This window comes from Rhinolophus sinicus, chromosome 2, assembly GCF_057876585.1.
Source record: "Rhinolophus sinicus isolate RSI-liver-muscle chromosome 2, RSI-T2T, whole genome shotgun sequence".
NCBI lineage: Eukaryota > Metazoa > Chordata > Mammalia > Chiroptera > Rhinolophidae > Rhinolophus > Rhinolophus sinicus.
In genome coordinates, this window is record NC_142502.1 from 17,335,567 (window position 1) to 17,353,355 (window position 17,789).

The 17,789-nt window shown below is 35.7% G+C and overlaps 1 protein-coding gene across 3 annotated transcripts in view; it reads right to left on the bottom strand.

Annotated features, from left to right (window-relative positions):
* Positions 1 to 235: 235 nt before the first annotated feature.
* The window catches only part of ADGB (androglobin), a 144,554-nt gene continuing 127,000 nt past the window's right edge, over positions 236 to 17,789 (bottom strand). For 2 of the 3 annotated variants that reach the window (XM_088795403.1, XM_074333688.2), the window contains exons 33-36: positions 17,157 to 17,363; positions 8,742 to 8,832; positions 7,870 to 8,053; positions 241 to 4,744 (exon numbers count right to left, since the gene is read on the bottom strand). In XM_088795403.1, the coding sequence (XP_088651529.1) occupies positions 4,559 to 4,744; positions 7,870 to 8,053; positions 8,742 to 8,832; positions 17,157 to 17,363 (668 nt within the window). In that variant the 3' untranslated portion in view covers positions 241 to 4,558. Of the gene's footprint in view, positions 4,745 to 7,869; positions 8,054 to 8,741; positions 8,833 to 17,156; positions 17,364 to 17,789 lie in introns of all 3 variants that reach the window. The other variant, XM_088795404.1, reaches the window with a different exon arrangement.

A 17,789-nucleotide genomic window follows, 5' to 3' on the forward strand; every position in this document is an offset into this window, starting at 1 on the left:
TAATTTCAGGTGTACAGCATAGTGTTAAGACATTTATATAATTTAAGAAGTGATCCCCCTGACTAGTCTAGTGCACACCTAGCACTATAGATAGTTGTTACCATATCATTTACTATATTCCCTATGCTTTCCTTTACATCCCCATGACTACTTTGTAGCTACCAATTTGTACTTCTTAATCCCTTCACCTTTTTCAGCCCACCCCTCAACCCCCTCCCATCTATTACCCCAACAAATATAGTACCCCTTTGTCACCATATATAGTTATTACAATTTTATTGACTATATTCCTTATGCTGTACACTACATCTCCATAACTACTTTGTGACAACCAATTTGTACTTCTTAATCCCTTTCCCTTTTTTCACCCACACCCCAAACCCCCTCCTATCTGGCATCCATCAAAATGTTTTCTGTATCTATGAGTTTGTTTCTGTTTTGTTTGTTAATTTTGTTCTTTAGATTCCACATATAAGCAAAATTTCGTACAAAATACCTAACTACTGTTGTGATTGGTGCAAAATCATAGTTTTTTTTGAACTGCCTCTAGTTTCTTTTCTGATAAATATTATTTTTGAAAGTGATAATTTTATTATCCCTGGACATGAATCAAGATATGTTGGTTCTGGGGCCTCCTAGGAGGGGCTCTGGTGCAGGCGTATATCACTCACTGCCTGTGACTAGTAGGGGACTACCTGGTAGGAGCTACAAAACAATCCGTGGTTTTTTGCTTCTTGTGCTAACATGGAGGTGTGAGGGAGAGGCCATGCTACGAATCCAGGATGGCTACTACTACTACCAGGCCTAGGGTAGCTCCACAAAAAGCCAGGACACCCCAAGGCCTGCTGCCAGCTGCCCACTCCCTTAAGGTTCAGCCACTGATAGAGCCTCATGTGGTACACAAGTTGGGTGAGGCAGGGTTTCAAGGAGTCACTAGAGTAGGAAAAGTTGTAGTCACCAAGTTAATGTAAATTCTGTTTTGGTGCTAGTGCTGAACCTGGAGTGATTAAGCAAAAGCCTCAGAGCACACAGAGGCCAAACGCTGCCTGCTTGGGATCTGCCAGACTCTGATAGTTTTCCAAGAAAGAGTGCAATGTGGGCAGGGGCAGGGCTGGCTGTTTGCAGAGAAAGTGTCTCCCAAGTTGGGGGAGTTAGGTGGGGCACGTTCCCAGTGAGTCAGCAATGTGGAGAAGCAGAGCTCACCAGACCAATCAGATTCAGATTTAGCCGTGTTGGGGGAGGGCTCAACAAAAGAAAGATGGCGTCTGCCTGCTGGCTGCACTAGAGAAGGACCCCTTATAGGGAAAATGGTGACTGTCTTCCAGCACTTGCCAAGAAGCTACACACCTCAGTCAGCTCCTCATATGCCTCTGACACCCCCGAGTTACCATCCCTCGACTGGAGCCCAAGGTAAGTGCCTGCGAGCGAGTAAGTCTGTGTGCAGGCCTTTTAAGAGGACGTCTGGGTTTCTGGCAACCTTTTATCGTAGTAGTAGAATTACTACTGTTTTTCATAGCCAAATATTATGGGGGCTCCTTTTTCTGGCACCAGTATTCTGGGGTGGGGAGGCCAGTGTGGGGCTGCAGTCCCTTGCTCCTCCAGGAAGAACCTCCGCAGCTGAGATATCCCTCCTGATTTTCAACTGCCGCACAGAAGTTTTAGGCTCATTCCATGTCTCTCCCCCTGCTACCAGTCTTGATGTGGCTTCTTTATATTTTTAGTTATAGGACTTCTGTCTGGGTGGACTTCAGATAGTCCTCCAGATTGATTATTCTGTAATTTAGTTGTAATTTTAATGTAGGATTTAGTTGGGATTTTAGAAGGATGCAAGTACAGTGTTTTTCTACTTCACCATGTTATGGAACATTTATTATGGGTGCAAATAGTCTATATATAACAGGGAGCTCTGAGACTAGAAGTCAATGTTTTTGTTGACTTGATTTTGAAAATTTGGTTTCTACGTAGAAGTCAAAGTTTATTGAAGTTGTCAGCAATTTTCTGATTCATTTAACAGAAGACTTCTCTATGTTAAAAACACTTTAGTGGGCACTTTGATTTTGCCACAGTCCTTTCTTCAGTGGAGGTGTTGGAGGCACTGAGGAATTGAATTGCTCTTATAATGATGTTTATCATCACCAGAGTTGCACCCTGGGGATTATTAATGTTGACTCAGAGGCAGGTCTGGGACTACAGAAGAGGAAAACTGTTTGTTTGTTTTTTTTCCTTCCCTTACAAGAGCCCCTGTGAAATGAGGGGTTGTCCTTGAAGTACTTGGGGGGGGGGGGGAGGGTGTAAGGAGGTAAATGTTAGGAGACTAAGAAGAAAGAAACTGAATGGTAGGCCATACACTATGCTTTATAGATACACCCTGGTTAACTCAATGAACACAATGGAGGGTATTCCTATGGCTATGTATTCTAAAAGAGTAATTTATTAACTATGACCCCCAGACATTGATATGTTTAGCTTCCCACCAATCTTTACTGTTCTACATGGAGATGATCTCAGTGGGGATAGTGCCACCTCTAGAGAATATCCAAGAAATGTGTGGGAGCATTTTGGGTTGTCCCAATAATGGAAGAGAATTACTGCTCTTTAGAGGATGAAAAACGAGGATGGTAATCATCCCCTAATGCAACAAAGAATTATCTTACCTGCCATATAATTTGAATGGCCCATGATTCACAGAGTCTAAAAGCAAGTTAATAATTCAAGAACCCAACTTTGTAAAATATATAAAAAACAAATATTGTTGCATAGTTTTTAAGTTCACTGAATATTTCAGAAATGCAACAATTGTGTACAATAAGGGAAGACTACACATTGTTATCTTTAAAAACTTACCAAGGATTGTTCATTTTGGAAAATGTATCACCAATGGCAGCCCCATTCCAGATATTTGAGTCACAATTACAAGTCATTTGTAAATCAGTCTGCATTTGACTGTTTTAGTTTCCACATACTGTAAGTGAGATCACTACAGTATTTGTCTTAATGTGTCTAACTGATTTCACTTAGCATAATGCCCTCCAAAGTTTACATTTTAACAAATGACAAGATTTCCTTCTCTTATGGCTGAGTAATATTGTATCATATGTGTATTGTTTTTGTAAAAAGTGAAATGGTGTAACTTGAACTTTCAGAAAGTGGGGATACCTGTATATAATGTATATAGGAACCAGAGTTTTGCAGCTGAATTTTATCTAACTTAAAGAGAATATATAATACCAGTATTAGTAGTTGAATATTCTGATACACACACACACACACACACACACACACACACACACACACATTTTCAACTAGATAGCGTGTGTGGCAAAAATCTAGAAACAAAGTAAATATTCATCAATGGAGAATTAGCTGAATAAATTATGATATATTTGTACCATGAAACACTACATAACAATTAACAAGAATGAATTACTTTTGACTCAGATTTTGTATTATTTGGTGAGAAAAATTTTTAAAAAACTAGTGAAGTATGTACAATAAAATGACATTTTGTGAAATAAGCAATAATATAAAATACTAATGTATTTATAAGAGAAAAATATGGAAACATTCATACCAGGTTATTACAATGTATTATTTTGGGGGGCTGGGAGATCATAAAGCTGTGAAGGAAAGTGTAGGCAAACAGTAATAGAGGAAAACATGCATATATTTGCATATTTACTTAAATAAAATCGTGTGTGTGTGTGTGTGTGTGTGTGTGTGTGTAAAGAATTTTCTAATAATACAAATTTAAATGAATGTGAAAAGTAAAATCACCTATCAAAATGAAACAGCTTTGCTAGTTAAAGAACAGGATGGGAATTTTCCATCTGACGAAGTCATGAGTTGGAAGTGTGCTTTTGGGAAATTCAACTTTCTACTATGTGCTTCAGTTAATACATTCACTGTATTTTTCTAAACCTAGCATACGAGAACATGTTCTCAGTCTGACAAAAAATACGATGTGGATACACATGACAACAGATGTGTTTGTGATCACGTTCTTTATGCTTGGGTTACCTTTACTCATTGTTGTGATTCAGAGTTTTAACACCGGGTGGGCTTAACCCACAATAGTTCTTGCCCAATGAGGGAGGTTTATTGACATTCAGCTTAAACAAAAACAAAACAAAGAAAAAAGTAAAGCACGTCTGGAGTATACTTTAAAAATATATTAAGTCTTTAAAGTTGGAGACAAAATTTTATCCAAGAACAATAGCTATTTTTCTCATTGAATTTTTCAAAGGCAATTCTATTGGCTCATTATGATCTTGTCTTAACATTAATAATACAGCAATTCACAGAGAGACATATGCGTTTTATTACATTCTAAATATTTTGAGACATTTTTGAATTAAAATTAGAAAAGTGTAAATTCTAATGGATTCAAATTATACCTTTCTGAGAAAAACTAACAAATTAACATTAAAATGCAGAAACTATTTCTAAGGTAGGAAATATTCTGTTTTTAATTGGCCAAGACCTTATTTTTATCAGCAAAGTTATATGTAAAAATAGGTTCTTCTTCAGAAGAAGAAAGGTAGTATTGGGCCTCTCCTGGTTACTTTTTCTTTTCTTTCTTTTTTTTCTCTTTGTCAGGAGCCAGTGTCTTCTTTTCTGGCTCCGCCCGGAGTGCTGCTTCCTCAGCAGCCAGAGCCTCCAACCTTATGCGCTCAGCTTCCAGCAACTTGTTTCTATATTCTTCCCGTATATTGAAGATCTTCTGTCGGGCTTCATCTAAAGAGTCCTATTCCGAACAAAACCCCAAGAAAATAAGGTTCACTGATAAAGACTTATGGTCCCAGGGGAAAAAAAAAAAAAAAGCAAGCCCTTTATTCTTTCCTTATTCCAGTAGATTGAAGAGGGAAATTGCTAAAGAGAGATAGAAATTATCTTATGGTCTCAAATGTTTATCAATACATACAACATGAGATAGCAACAAAGGGTACATGAGATTTTAACGGAATGGTAAATAAAGAATCAGTTTGAGAAAAATAAAGAGAAAGGTGAAAAAAGAAATAGGCAGAAATTTTGGCAAAGCGACTATATGCTTTAAATGAGTTCAAATATAATCTATATAAAATATACAGCTCAGTGTGTTTCTCACAGTAACTGTGCTCAATAAATTACTAGTTAACCACACATATTCTAGCCCTGACAAAATATATCTGAGTTATACTTGAAGAACTTCCCAATAATATCACCTAATCCATTGGTTATCTTTGTTATTGTCAACTTGGCTTTCATTCTTACCATTTCAAAAAAAACCTGTATTCATCAAGGATACCAATAATCTATCTATATGTAGCTAAATCCAAGGTCATTTCTGGTTCTATTATTACTTAACTATACCCTGCATCTTTTGGATATATATACATTTTAAGAAAGGAAAAAACTGTATTAAAATTATGCTGATGGTAACCACTTTGACCACCTCTTGTAATTGCAGAAGTCAAATGTGACTTGCGTTCATCTTTTGTTTATCAGTGTATATTGAGTATTACAATTTTAATACAGTTTTTTCCTTTCTTAAAATGTGTGTACATATTTTTGGCTCTCTCTCTCTCTATGCACATCCATGTTAAACCAATAAGTGAAGAAAATAATAAGGCCCAGGCATGGATATACACATTTTTAAGGGCACTGATTTTGAATGGGTTGCTAGAGAAGATTTTTATAATGGAGTGACAATACCTGAGAGACCTCATGAAGTGAAGATGGACATCATTAGGCTTTCTGAGGGAAGGATGTTCAAGGAAGAGGTAGGAGCAAGGTCAAAAGCCGAGAGGTGGGGACATGCCTGGCCATTAGCGGAAAGGCAGTCAATGTGGAGAAAAGGAAAGGATCAAAGCTGGTAGAATGATAGGAAAAAAGATCAGGAAGGAAAGTGGGTGCTAGATTAAGTAGAGCTCTAGATGTGATGATAAAGACTTTGTGAAATGTGAAGCTATTACAGGAGTCAAATGATCTCACTCTCCGTTTTATGGAGTACTATGCTAACCAAAAGTGCAATTCATAAAATATTTCTAGTTTTCCTCCAAGCACATGGTAGCATTGTATTCTGTATTAGTCTGCTAGGACTGCTGCAATCAAGTGTCACAAACTGGGTGGCTTAAACTATAGAAACTTATTGTCCCAGTTATTGATGCTAGAAATTTAAAATCAAGGTTGATTCTTTCATCGAAGGTGTATATGACCATATGACTTGCTTTGGCCAATGAAATGTGAATACAAAATGTAAATATGATGAGAAGGACCCTCTACTGAGCTTCACTGGACATGTAGCTGGAAGAGAAATACTTTTTTATTTTCTTAATCCAGGGGTTGGTAAACTACAGTCAGTGGAACAAATTTGGCTCAATGCTTGTTTTTCTAAATAAAGTTTTATTGAAACACTTTAGGTATTATTTTTGACTGATTTTTGTGTTAACAATGACAGAGATGAGTAGCTGCAACATATGGCCTGCAAAGGAAAACATATTTATTATCTAGACATTTACAGAAAACAAGTTTGTCAACCCCTGTCTTAAGCCACTGAGACATAGAGTCTGTTTGTCACCACAGCATAAAAAGTGTGTCCTCATTGATACAATCATTTTGGCTGCTCAGCAGAGACTAACTACATTGTAAAAGAGCAAAAATGGAAGCAGTGACATGAGTCAGGAGGCTGCAGCAGTATTCCAAATGGAAAACAATGACAGTTTGGACTAGAGTGGTAGGGCTAGAGGGAATGAAAAGTGGATAAATTTTGGATATTTTTCAAGGTAATGCTGACAACTTTTGATGATGGATTGTGTGGAGTGAGAGAAATCAGGCATGTCGCCAAGGTCTCTGCTCTGAGCAGCTGAAAGATTGCCATTGCCCTTGACTGGGATAGAGAATGCTGGTGGAGTGACACGTTTGTGCTGAATGAGACACAGGGCAAGAATTTTAGAATTTGGATTTGGAGAGGTTCAGTTTGAGGTACCTGTTAGACAAACAAGAAGAGATGTCAAATAGGCATACTCCTTAGATCGGCCAACACTGCCCTGGGAATTACATGGAACACCTAAAATCACGGTGGCAAAAATGTTTAGGAAGTCCGGTAGCCATCAGTGTCTTCGGGAGTGTGTGTGTGTGTGTGTGTGTGTGTGTGTGTGTGTGTGTGTGTGTGTGTTGCAGGGAAGTGGGAGGAAAAAAATAAAATCCTCACCTTCTATAGTGGAAGTCATCCATATTTATTTATTGACTCTCCCATTTCTAGTGAGATACTTTCATTTTTAATTAAGCTTTCACACTACAAAAAACTTTGTTTGTTTGTTTTTGAATCATGTCTCACTAAAGCCCTCTAGTCTTCTTCTGGGTGGAGGAGCGGCAGTCACTAGCCTATAAAAAGCTGAGGTGGGGATGTACCATTCTGACTGTTTCTTAAATAGCTTTAAACCAAATAACCCAAAGAGTTCATCTTCCTTCCACTTCACTTCCCTTCTTAATGTGGCCAGTGCCACCAATTTCTGAGCCTTTTGGGGATTCTGTGGAGCAAACTGGGTTTGTTCTGAAGAGGTTTTCTGCTGCCAGCGTAGGTTTTGGTTGCCTCAAGTCTGTTAATATGATCTTGATCCAGCTATTTTCCAACGTCCCAAATATTTGTTGTCGTCTTCTCTCCCATTCTTCCCATTTTGTGGATAGCTTCCTGATACTGCATTTTAGAGGGATTTTATGGAGTAAGTGAAATTAAATGTGTATAATCATTTTGCCATCTTTTCTGAGAAGTTAAGAACTAACTGTTTCTAAGGCGTCTTTCTACCCGGGTACTATATGATTCTATGATATCTTTTTTCTATTACGAACAAATTTGTCAACTGTGATTCATGTATGCACTTTTAGACTCACCCGCATTTCCCCATACATATTCAGGACTCCATGTTTTAATTTGAATCGTTCTTCTTGTTCAATGCCTCGAATGCTAAGGAGTCTGTTCCTACGCTGTCGAAACTGATGAACCTCCTCTGCCTTTTGCATTAATTGATGCTGATTCAGTTCCTCTGTTAGCAGCAGAGGCTCGGTGTTTGTTTTCCTTGATACAGAAACATCAAAAGAGAACATAAATCATTTGGGAACTCTGGAATGAATGTTTGAACTCAAATAATTTAAAATCATATCAACAGTGAGGTGGTCTGAATCAAATAAAATGTTAGGAATGGAAATAAGAAACCATTATTTTTAGGTGGCCTATGCTCCATCCATTGAATCAATGATATTTTAGAAAATTCTTTTAGAAAAATATCAGTAAAATTAGATGCAACATTTGATGAGATGTTTGTGGAATTGGTGTTCGAAACTGTAAGCCTTTTTTATAGGTCTTCCTTTTTAATTTATGTGGCTACATAATTTTGAAAATGTTTCCAAACTTATAAATATGCTTGAGTAACTATCTCTCTATTAATTTTATTGGCTAGTTCTTAAGAAAATTGAATCTAATTAAATAACGGCAGCAGTTACAGTGAGAGTTTTCTGTAACTCAACTCAGCTTAATCAGGATGCAGATGAAATCTTTACAGAAAAATATTTAAATGCTTTTCTGATTGACTTAATGAAACATTTGCTAAATTTGAGATGTAAAATCATGTACTTCTAAAAATTTAAATACATTGAAAATAAGTGGGTCATTTCAAATTTTCAGTTGTTTAGCAACTGCGATTAGCAATGTATGCAAAATTCTATGCACATAGATGTCTACATTAATCATGTTTATTAAAACTTACCGCAAGTATTGAGTTAAGTCTACACATTCTAACTCTTTTCGAATAAGTTGTGGAGACATTTCCAAAATTGTCGGGGATCGTGAACGAGGCCCTGTTTTAAAAAAAACGAAGTCCTAAGCTTTCAAAAAAATATCAACAATGATTAACTAAATGACTTATATATCATTTTAGTTGAAAACAATATTTTCTGTTAGAAAACACCATTGATTGGACTTGCCTTATTTAATATGATTTTAATGTGATGTAATATGACTTTATAAAATATAACTATATTTTATATTTATCTTCTAGTTAAATGAAGGAGATGACAAAATGAATATAGTCTATAAAAAGAGTAACAAAACATTCTTCTAATTATAATTAAATGAAGGTGGAGATTTAAAAAAATAAGTCATTCTTTAAGTTACGAAACTTCATTACAAACAAATTAAATGACCCCATATTTAAAGAGCTTGGTCTATGTGTTAAAGCTGTACTATGCACTATGGGGTGGGATATAAAAATGTTGAAGACACAATATGCAACCTTCAAGAACTGTTTAGTCTAGTGGAGTAGGCAATATATATAATAGATAAACACTGAAGATCAAATAAGCAGGAGCTTTTTATTCCATAGACCCATATAAACCATTCAGCCTTTCCAGAGCATTTTAAAAATGATTTATTTATGTTTAAATTATAGTTGACATACAATATTATATTTGTTTTAGATATAATATCTAGTAATTCAACATTTATATACCTTATTAAGTGATCACAATAAGTCTAGTAACCACCTGTCATCATACATAGTTATTACAATATTACTGACTGTATTCCCTATACTGTACATTACATCCCTGTGACTTATTTTGTAACTGGAAGTTTGTACCCCTTTATCCCTTCACCCTTTTCACCCATCTCCCTACCCCCATCCCCTCTGGCAACCATCAGTATATTCTCTGTAGTTATGAGTCTATTTCTGTTTTGTTTTTCAGATTCCACATATAAGTGAAAACATACAATATTTGTCTTTGTCTGAATTATTTCACTTAGCACAATACCTTTTAAGTCCATCTATGTTGTTAAAAATGATAAAAATTTCGTTATTTTTTATGGCTGAATAATATTCCGTCTTTTTGGACCATTTAATCTTTTCAAAAAATTACTAAAACATAATTTACAGATCATAAAATTTTCCCATTTAAAGAGTATAATCTAATACTTTTCAGTAAATTTACAGGATTCTGCAACCAGCACCAAAATCCAGTTTCAAAACATTTCCATTATCCAAGTAAAATCTTTTGTGATCTTTTATATTAATTCTCCATTTCTACCACAAGCCGCAGACAACCATCAATCTGCTTTATGTCTACAGATTTGCCTTTCTTGAACATTTCATGCAGGTAGGAATGGTAAAATTGTGTTTAACCCTTAAAGAAATTATCAAATCACAGTGTTTTGATTATTGTTAGTTTCATAATAAATACTGAAATCACAAAGTAAAAATCCTCCCCCCTGGCTCTTTATCAACATTGTTTTGGTCATTTTGGACCTTTTGCATTTCTGTATAAATTTTAGGGTCAGCTTATCAAATTCTAGTGATTATACTGAATTTATGTATAAATTTGGAGAGAATTACTATATTACTATATTGAGTCTTCTAGGTCAAAGCTTGGACTACCTCTCTCTTTACTTAGATCTTTCAAAATTTCTTTCAGTGATGATTTGTAGTTTTTGGTATATGAGATTTACGTTTTTGTTAAATTTATTTACATACATTTATTAATGATGCTATAGTGAATGAAACTGTCTTAATTTTATTTTTTGATTAGTCACTGATAATATATATAAATAAAATTATTTTTTGTATATTAATCTTGTATCGTGTCATCTCACTGAACTCACTTATTAGTTCTAGATGATATTCTTGGTTCTTTTTCACTGATCCCTTAGGGTTTACGCAGTATACTGGATCAATTTGTGTGAGAATAGAATTTTACTTCTTCCTTTATTATATGTATGTGTTTTCTTTCTTTTTCTTGATTGAACTGGTACAACCTCCTTTAAAATGTTGAATATAAGTGGTTAGAGTGGACAGCCTGCCTTGTTCTTGATTTTAGGTTGAAATCACCATGGTTGTTACCCAGATCTAACCTGTTCAATTTTTGTCTGATTTGCTGCTTGCCCTGACCAGTCCCATGGTCATGCAACTGTGATGTTGGCCATCCCCAATTGTTTACCACGAAGTTCACTACAACTTGTAACAATGCCGATGGGCAGAGAACTTTCCCATGGAGCCTCAAATCAGGTAAACCCCCTTCTAGCAGTGGCTGCAGGGTGGCTGGACCTCATGGTTACCATGATACAGACCGTGGGGTTAGTGAGATAACTCCACATTAATATGCTATAGATCCCTGTTGTTCATACCAATTGTGGTAGACAGCCTAATGGACCTCCAAAGATGTCTATGTCCTAATCTTTGAAACCTATGACTATCTTACCTTACAAGGCCTTTGCAGGTGCAATTAAGTTAAGGATCTAGGGATAGGGACATGATCCTGAATTATTCAGCTGTACTCAATGGAATCATAAGAACCCTTGTTAAGGAAAAAGACAGATAGAAGAGGAAGAATACAAGAAGGAGGTGAGGTGACGGAGACAGAGGAGAGAGAGATGGAGGGAGGAAAGGAGAGACAGAGAGATTTGAAGTTGTTATGCTGCTGGCCTTAAATTTGGGGAGAGTCACATATCAAGGAGTGAGATGGTCCTAGAATCTGAAAACAGAAATAGATTCTCCTCTAGCCTCCAGGAGGAATGCAGTCCTGCCAACACCTTAATTTTAGAATTTGTGCCCTCCAGAACTATAAGAAATTAATTTGTGTTAAGTTATTACATTTGTGGTTATTTGCTACAACAGCAATAGAAAACTAATACAATTAAGACCATTTATTTTTGTTGTTCTTATTTTTAATAAATGTTTTCATTTAGTTGTATGCCTCCCAAGTTTTGAAATTTTTTAATCATTTTTTTAATTTATCTTTTGTGTGATTATTTTCTCTTTTTAAATTTAATTAAATTTATTGGAGTGACATTGGTTAATAAAGTTATGTAGGTTTGAAGTGTATAATTATATAATATATCATCTGTATATTACATTGTATGTTCATACCACCCAAAGTCAAATCTCCTTCTGTCACCATGTATTTGACCCCCTTGACCCTTATCTACTGATAATAGCTGAAGATTTGTCATACATGGTGTTTATTATGTTGAGGTAGTTTCCTTCTATACCCATTTTATTTAATCATAAATGGATGGTGTTTTTTGTCAAATGTTTTCTCTGCATCTATTGATATGATTGTATAATTTCTATCCTTTATTTTGTTTATATGGTGTATTGCATTGATCAATTTGCATATATTGAACCATCTTTGGTGCCCCTGGAATGAACTCTACTTGATCATGATGTATTATCTTTTTAATGTATTGTTGTATTTGATTTGCTAGTATTTTGTTTAGGATTTTTGCATCTATATTCATCAGAGATGTTGCTCTATAATTTTCTTTATTTTGTGTTATCCTTGCCAGGTTTTGGTATTAGGGTAATGTTGGTCTCATAAAATTAGTTAGGAATTAGTGCCTATTATTCAATTTTTTGGAAGGGCTTGAGAAACATAGGTATTAAATCTTCTTTGAATGTTTAGTAGAATTCTTTATAATTCATATGGTATTGAATTTTTACTTTTTGGGAGCTTTTTGATGATTATTTCAATTTCCTTACTGGTGATCAGTCTATTTATATGTTTCAGTTATTTGTGATTCAGTCTAGGAAAGTTACGTACTATTTCTAAGAACTCGTCCATTTCTTCTAGATTGTTGAATTTGGTGGCAGATTGTCTTTCATAGTATTCTTATATGATCCTTTGTATTTCTGTAGTGTGACTTGTAACTTTTCCTTTTTCATTTATGATTTTGAGTCTTTTCTCTTTTTTCCTTAATGAGTCTAGCCAGAAGTTTTTCAATTTTATTCATTTTTTCAAAGAACCAGCTCTTTGTTGCATTAATTTTTTTCCATTGTCTTTGTTCTCTATTTAATTTAATACTGCTCTAATTTTTATTATTTCCTAAATTCTGCTGACCTTGGGTTTCACTTATTCTCCTTTTTCTAGTTCTTTAAGATGTAACATTAGGTTGCTTATTTGTGATTTATCTTGTTTCTTGAGATAGGCCTATAATGATATAAAATTCTTTCTTATTACCACTTTTGCTGCATTCCAAAGGTTTTGCTATGTCATATTGTCATTCTCATTTGACTCTATGTACGTTTTGATCTCTGTTTTTCTTTTTTGACCCAGTCATTCTTTAGTAGCATGTTTTTTTAACCTCTACATATGTGCGGTTTTTCCCTTTGTCTTTTTCCTATTTCAAAGCATTGTGGAAAAAGATATGCTTGGTATTATTTCAATGTTATTAAATTCGTTGAGGCTAGTTTTGTATCCCAGCATATGGTTTATCCTTGAGAATGTTCCATGTGCACTGGAGAACAATATATAATCTGGTGTTATGGGATGAAAAGATCTGTATATGTTGATAATGTCCATTTGGCCTAATGTGTCATTTAAGGCTGATAGTTCCTTATTTACTCTCTGTTTGGATGATCTATCAATAGCTGTCAATGGAGTATTTAAGTCCCCTACCATAATTGTGCCTTTGCCAGTTTTTCTCTTTAGTTCTGTTAGTAGTTGCTTTATATATTTAGGTGCTCCCTGACTGGGTGCATATATATTGAAAAGTGTTATATCTTCTAATGAACTGTCCCCTTTATCATTAAAAAAAGTTCATCTTTGTGTCATTAACTTTTTATTTTGAAATGTATTTTGTCAGATATAAGTATGACTACAACTATTTTTATCTGGATGCCATTGGTTTGGAGTATCATTTTCCACCCTTTCACTTTGAGTCTATATTTGTCCTTGCAGCTGAGATATGTCTCCTGAAGGCAGCATATGTTTTTTGTTTTTTGTTTCTCCAGTCTGCTATTCTGTGACTTATTATTGGTGAGTTTAGATTTACATTTAGGGTGATTATTGATGTATGAGGATTTCCTATAGTCATTTTATATTTTGTTTTCTGGTGGCTCTGTGACTTGTTTCTTTTCCCTGTGTTTCTCTGTGTTATTTTAGTTTATGCTGTGATTTTTTATTCCTCTCTCTCTTTTTTTTAATGTCATGTGTCTCAGTTTTGGATTTTGTGTGTGTGTGTGGTTACCATTAGGTTTATTCAAAAAAAGTTTCATATATACAGTAGTCCTTTTACTTCTGAATGCATCTTATCTCCATTCCCCTTTGAAAATTGAGATCTTTACCCCTCCCCTTTTATATTTTTGTTGTCACAACAATATAACATTAAATAAAACATTCCTGAAGTATTAACATTTTATAATATGACTCTTCTAGAAACCAGTGGCCAATAACTTCTTTTTTCATCCTGGTTACTATGGGATCTTAGATTTCTAAACTTCATTTGCTTTTCTTATGAACATATCCACTTATGTTGGATATATTTTGGCATTTCAAACCATAATTCTTTCTATAAGACACCAACTCTGCTGACTCTTACTGGAATGAAAATATTGTCTAATTAATTAGATTTTGTGTTTTCTTATATCCCACCAAACAATATATGTTTAAACAGCAAGGGTGGGAAAGGGGCAAAGAAGGTTAACCTTCATGTTCATCTACAAAACTCTTTTGTACCAAAATAGGGTGTGATTGTAGTATGATGGTCTCAGACCTCTAGAAAATTGCAGCTCAAAGTGTGTGTGGGTGTGTGCGCGCGCGTGCGCATGTGCCGTCTTCCATCTATAAACTGGTTCCTTATGGGATATATTCTAAAAGTGAGAGTATGCATTTAGAAATATTTTTGTAACAATTGATCTTCACTGGGTCATGTTATTATATTTTACCAAGTTTCAGTTTGTAGCAGACCAGGAGAGAAAACTTCCTTCACCATGTATAGTATGAGAGTCACTGTTTGAAAGACATGGTGAAAAAGTAGCTTGACAGATGGTGAAGCCTGGGGAAAAAATTTGGGAATAAAGACAGTGATCATCTCTAACCTCTGGAAGAAGCACTTTCCTGAGACCCCCAGAAATAAAAGGGAAGTTGAAAATAATGTTTGGACTTTTGACTTGATGATGGCTTGGTGTTGAGGGGAGAATGCTTAGGAGTGAAACACATAATGATATTTTTTATATGACCTCTGACATTATAAGGGAAGTTGTCCTAAGTTACCTACTATATGAAAATAGGAGGTAGCAAGAATAAGCTTTTGGGAAGTCAAAAATATCTATGGGAATGTAGAGGCCACACCACATAAAGCTCTTACAGAGTCTATCATCTCGTGGATGATGCTTCTCGAGGAATGAGGGCCAATTTGTGGTACACCAACAGCAGAAGTGGGATCAATACATTGAGTTCCAGATAACAGCTGATACCCAGACCCATGGTTCTCCAGCAGGATTCTTTCTACAACTATAGTACCTGTGGTACCTGGCAATGTTTCAAAGATATAGGATGTACTAGAACCATACAAGAGCATATCTCTTAATGGAGGAAGAGGGAGTCAATTTTTCTTGATGGCGTATAATTAAACTTACCATTTTACATTAAATTAAAATTATAATAAAACATATGTAAGAATGTTTTGAAGAAATTTTTGTTTGAGGGCAGGCTGCTGTGGCCAAGGTCCTCCATTCCTGCTTACTCTTACCTTTCCTCCCTGTTTGCTGCCTTTTCCTCCCCACCCAAAAGTACACTCTTTTATAGTTATGCAAACTTGAAGGCAAATGTCTGAAGACTCCGGTGTCCACAATTGTGAAGAAATAAGAAGCAGGAGAGCTGACATTAAAGTACATGTTCTAGACCTTCACAACCCTGCTAAGGGGTGCTGGGGAAAAAATGAAATCTGCACTATGACTGCAAGGACACACTGTCCCAGGCTGGTGTGATGTAATTCCATGTTCTCACTTAACGGTTATTTTGTTAGCTTGTAAATAATCAATTTGATATCAGAATTTAATTGTATTTTCAATTGGTAGAGCTTTACGTGTGGAAAAAAGTTTGTGTTTGATTAGAGATCACAACTAGTGGAATAAAAAGAACTATGGATTGAGTCCTGATTCCTTCCAAACTCTGTCAGCTTCCTGCACTTGGACGACTCATTGTTTATCAATTCCTTCAGTTTTTGAGGCAGAGATATAATATATGCTTTATCTAGCCCACAGAGGCTTAACTGAGATAAATATGCCAAAGCACTCCACTAATTAAATATTAACATAAAATAATATATATTATTCTAATAAATTTTAGTGCTGTCCATGCATTATCTATTAAATGAGTGCTAACTTTCAAAATACTGGTTCAATATCAGAATCTCTTAGTACTATAATAAAAGAGCCCTTTGAGTTTCCCACTTCACTGTGGAAATCACTCAAGGACATGTTTTAACCATAAACAGCACTTAATTTTTAAATTCTCAGACTGGTCTAGAAATTTTGAAAAGAGAACCATTGTTGGCATTTCTGAGGATGCTGCCTTCCGAAATATTCTTTTCTTCTGCCTGGGTTCTGAACAAGTAGAGAAAAAGAAAAAAAGTAAGATTTTACTATTGATACAGGTGTAATTGGAGGATGTAACCTGATGTGAGAGGCAAATGGGCCATGATCACAGAACCCTAGAACTGGCCAACTGGGTTAGCACTCCTCACTCATAAGTAGTGCTTCCAACTCAGGAATGAGCAGTGGAATGGAGCTTCCCATGGGCAGCCCATTTACTCTTTCCAATTGTATCAATCTACACTAAACCCCTTTAGCCACAGGAAGTCTAAGAGAGGAGTTGCTTGTACTTCCAATACAGACATTTCTCTGTAACACCTTCCATCAAGAACTTGAGTTCATTTTAGTGAATAAATACGAATCCATGTTATACAAAAATGAACCAAGTCAGTATGGCTTGTGCACCACTGAAAATTGTTCTCTTCCCATGTTTTAGAAACCAAATATTTAAAATTTTTCATAAAAGAGAAAAAAAATCTACCAAGTAGCATATTATAGATAAAACAAAAAGGATCTGTGTTTAGTGACCACTGTGTATGTGATCACTGCAATTTTACTTTTAATATTTGTAGACACAGCAAACTATACAAAATTATACCTTACACTTTTTTTCAGTGCCTATTTTTATCTTTAGGATAAGTATTTAATACTCAGGCTCTTGAGCAGATGATCATCTGTGATAAGCCACATGAAGACCTATGAATCCCAAGTCCATATTTTTCTATTATAGAACCCTCGACATCACATAGATTGAAGTATTTTTTCCAGAATTTTTATTTCAAAATACGTATTTATCCTACCGACAAGCCTGACACTTACTGATATTTTCCTTCCGCATGGTCTGCTCCTCCTTGACTGCCAGGCTTGCTCCTCCACTTTCACCACTTATCGATTTTGCCAGATCCTTTAAGCTCTTGGTCATTTGCCACTTCTTCCACAGCATACTCCCTGATTGTGTTGGCTCTTTGCTCTCTGAACTCCCAGGACTCTTTATTTCTGGCTCTTTTATGGCACTTGCAGGTGTTTCTATTGCAACATGGCACACGCATTACTAAAAAAAAGAAGCTTCATTCTATGAAATCACATGCAAAAAGTAACAGGGCTATGAGAGCACAGATTAGGAGCAGAAGACTTCAAAGCTTTGCAACTTCTAGCCAGAGCACTAGCAGACGCAATCATTGGTACCTCAGAAGATGACGTGGCCCACCCAGGCAGCCAGTGTGTCTAGAAGTTGCGTCAGGATATGAAAAGGTGACATATAAACAGAGGCTTTTTGGAGGTGAGATATTACAAATGGAAATGGGATATCTGAACCATTGGGGCTGCTGTTAGTGCGGGCCTTAGTGAAGTGTAACCTGCCCCACATTGAGAGTTGGGCATGGACGGGACTCTCCTCTCTGGAGAGGGAGCCCTGGGTGTAGTCACTTATCTAAAATTGTCTTAAAATAGAAG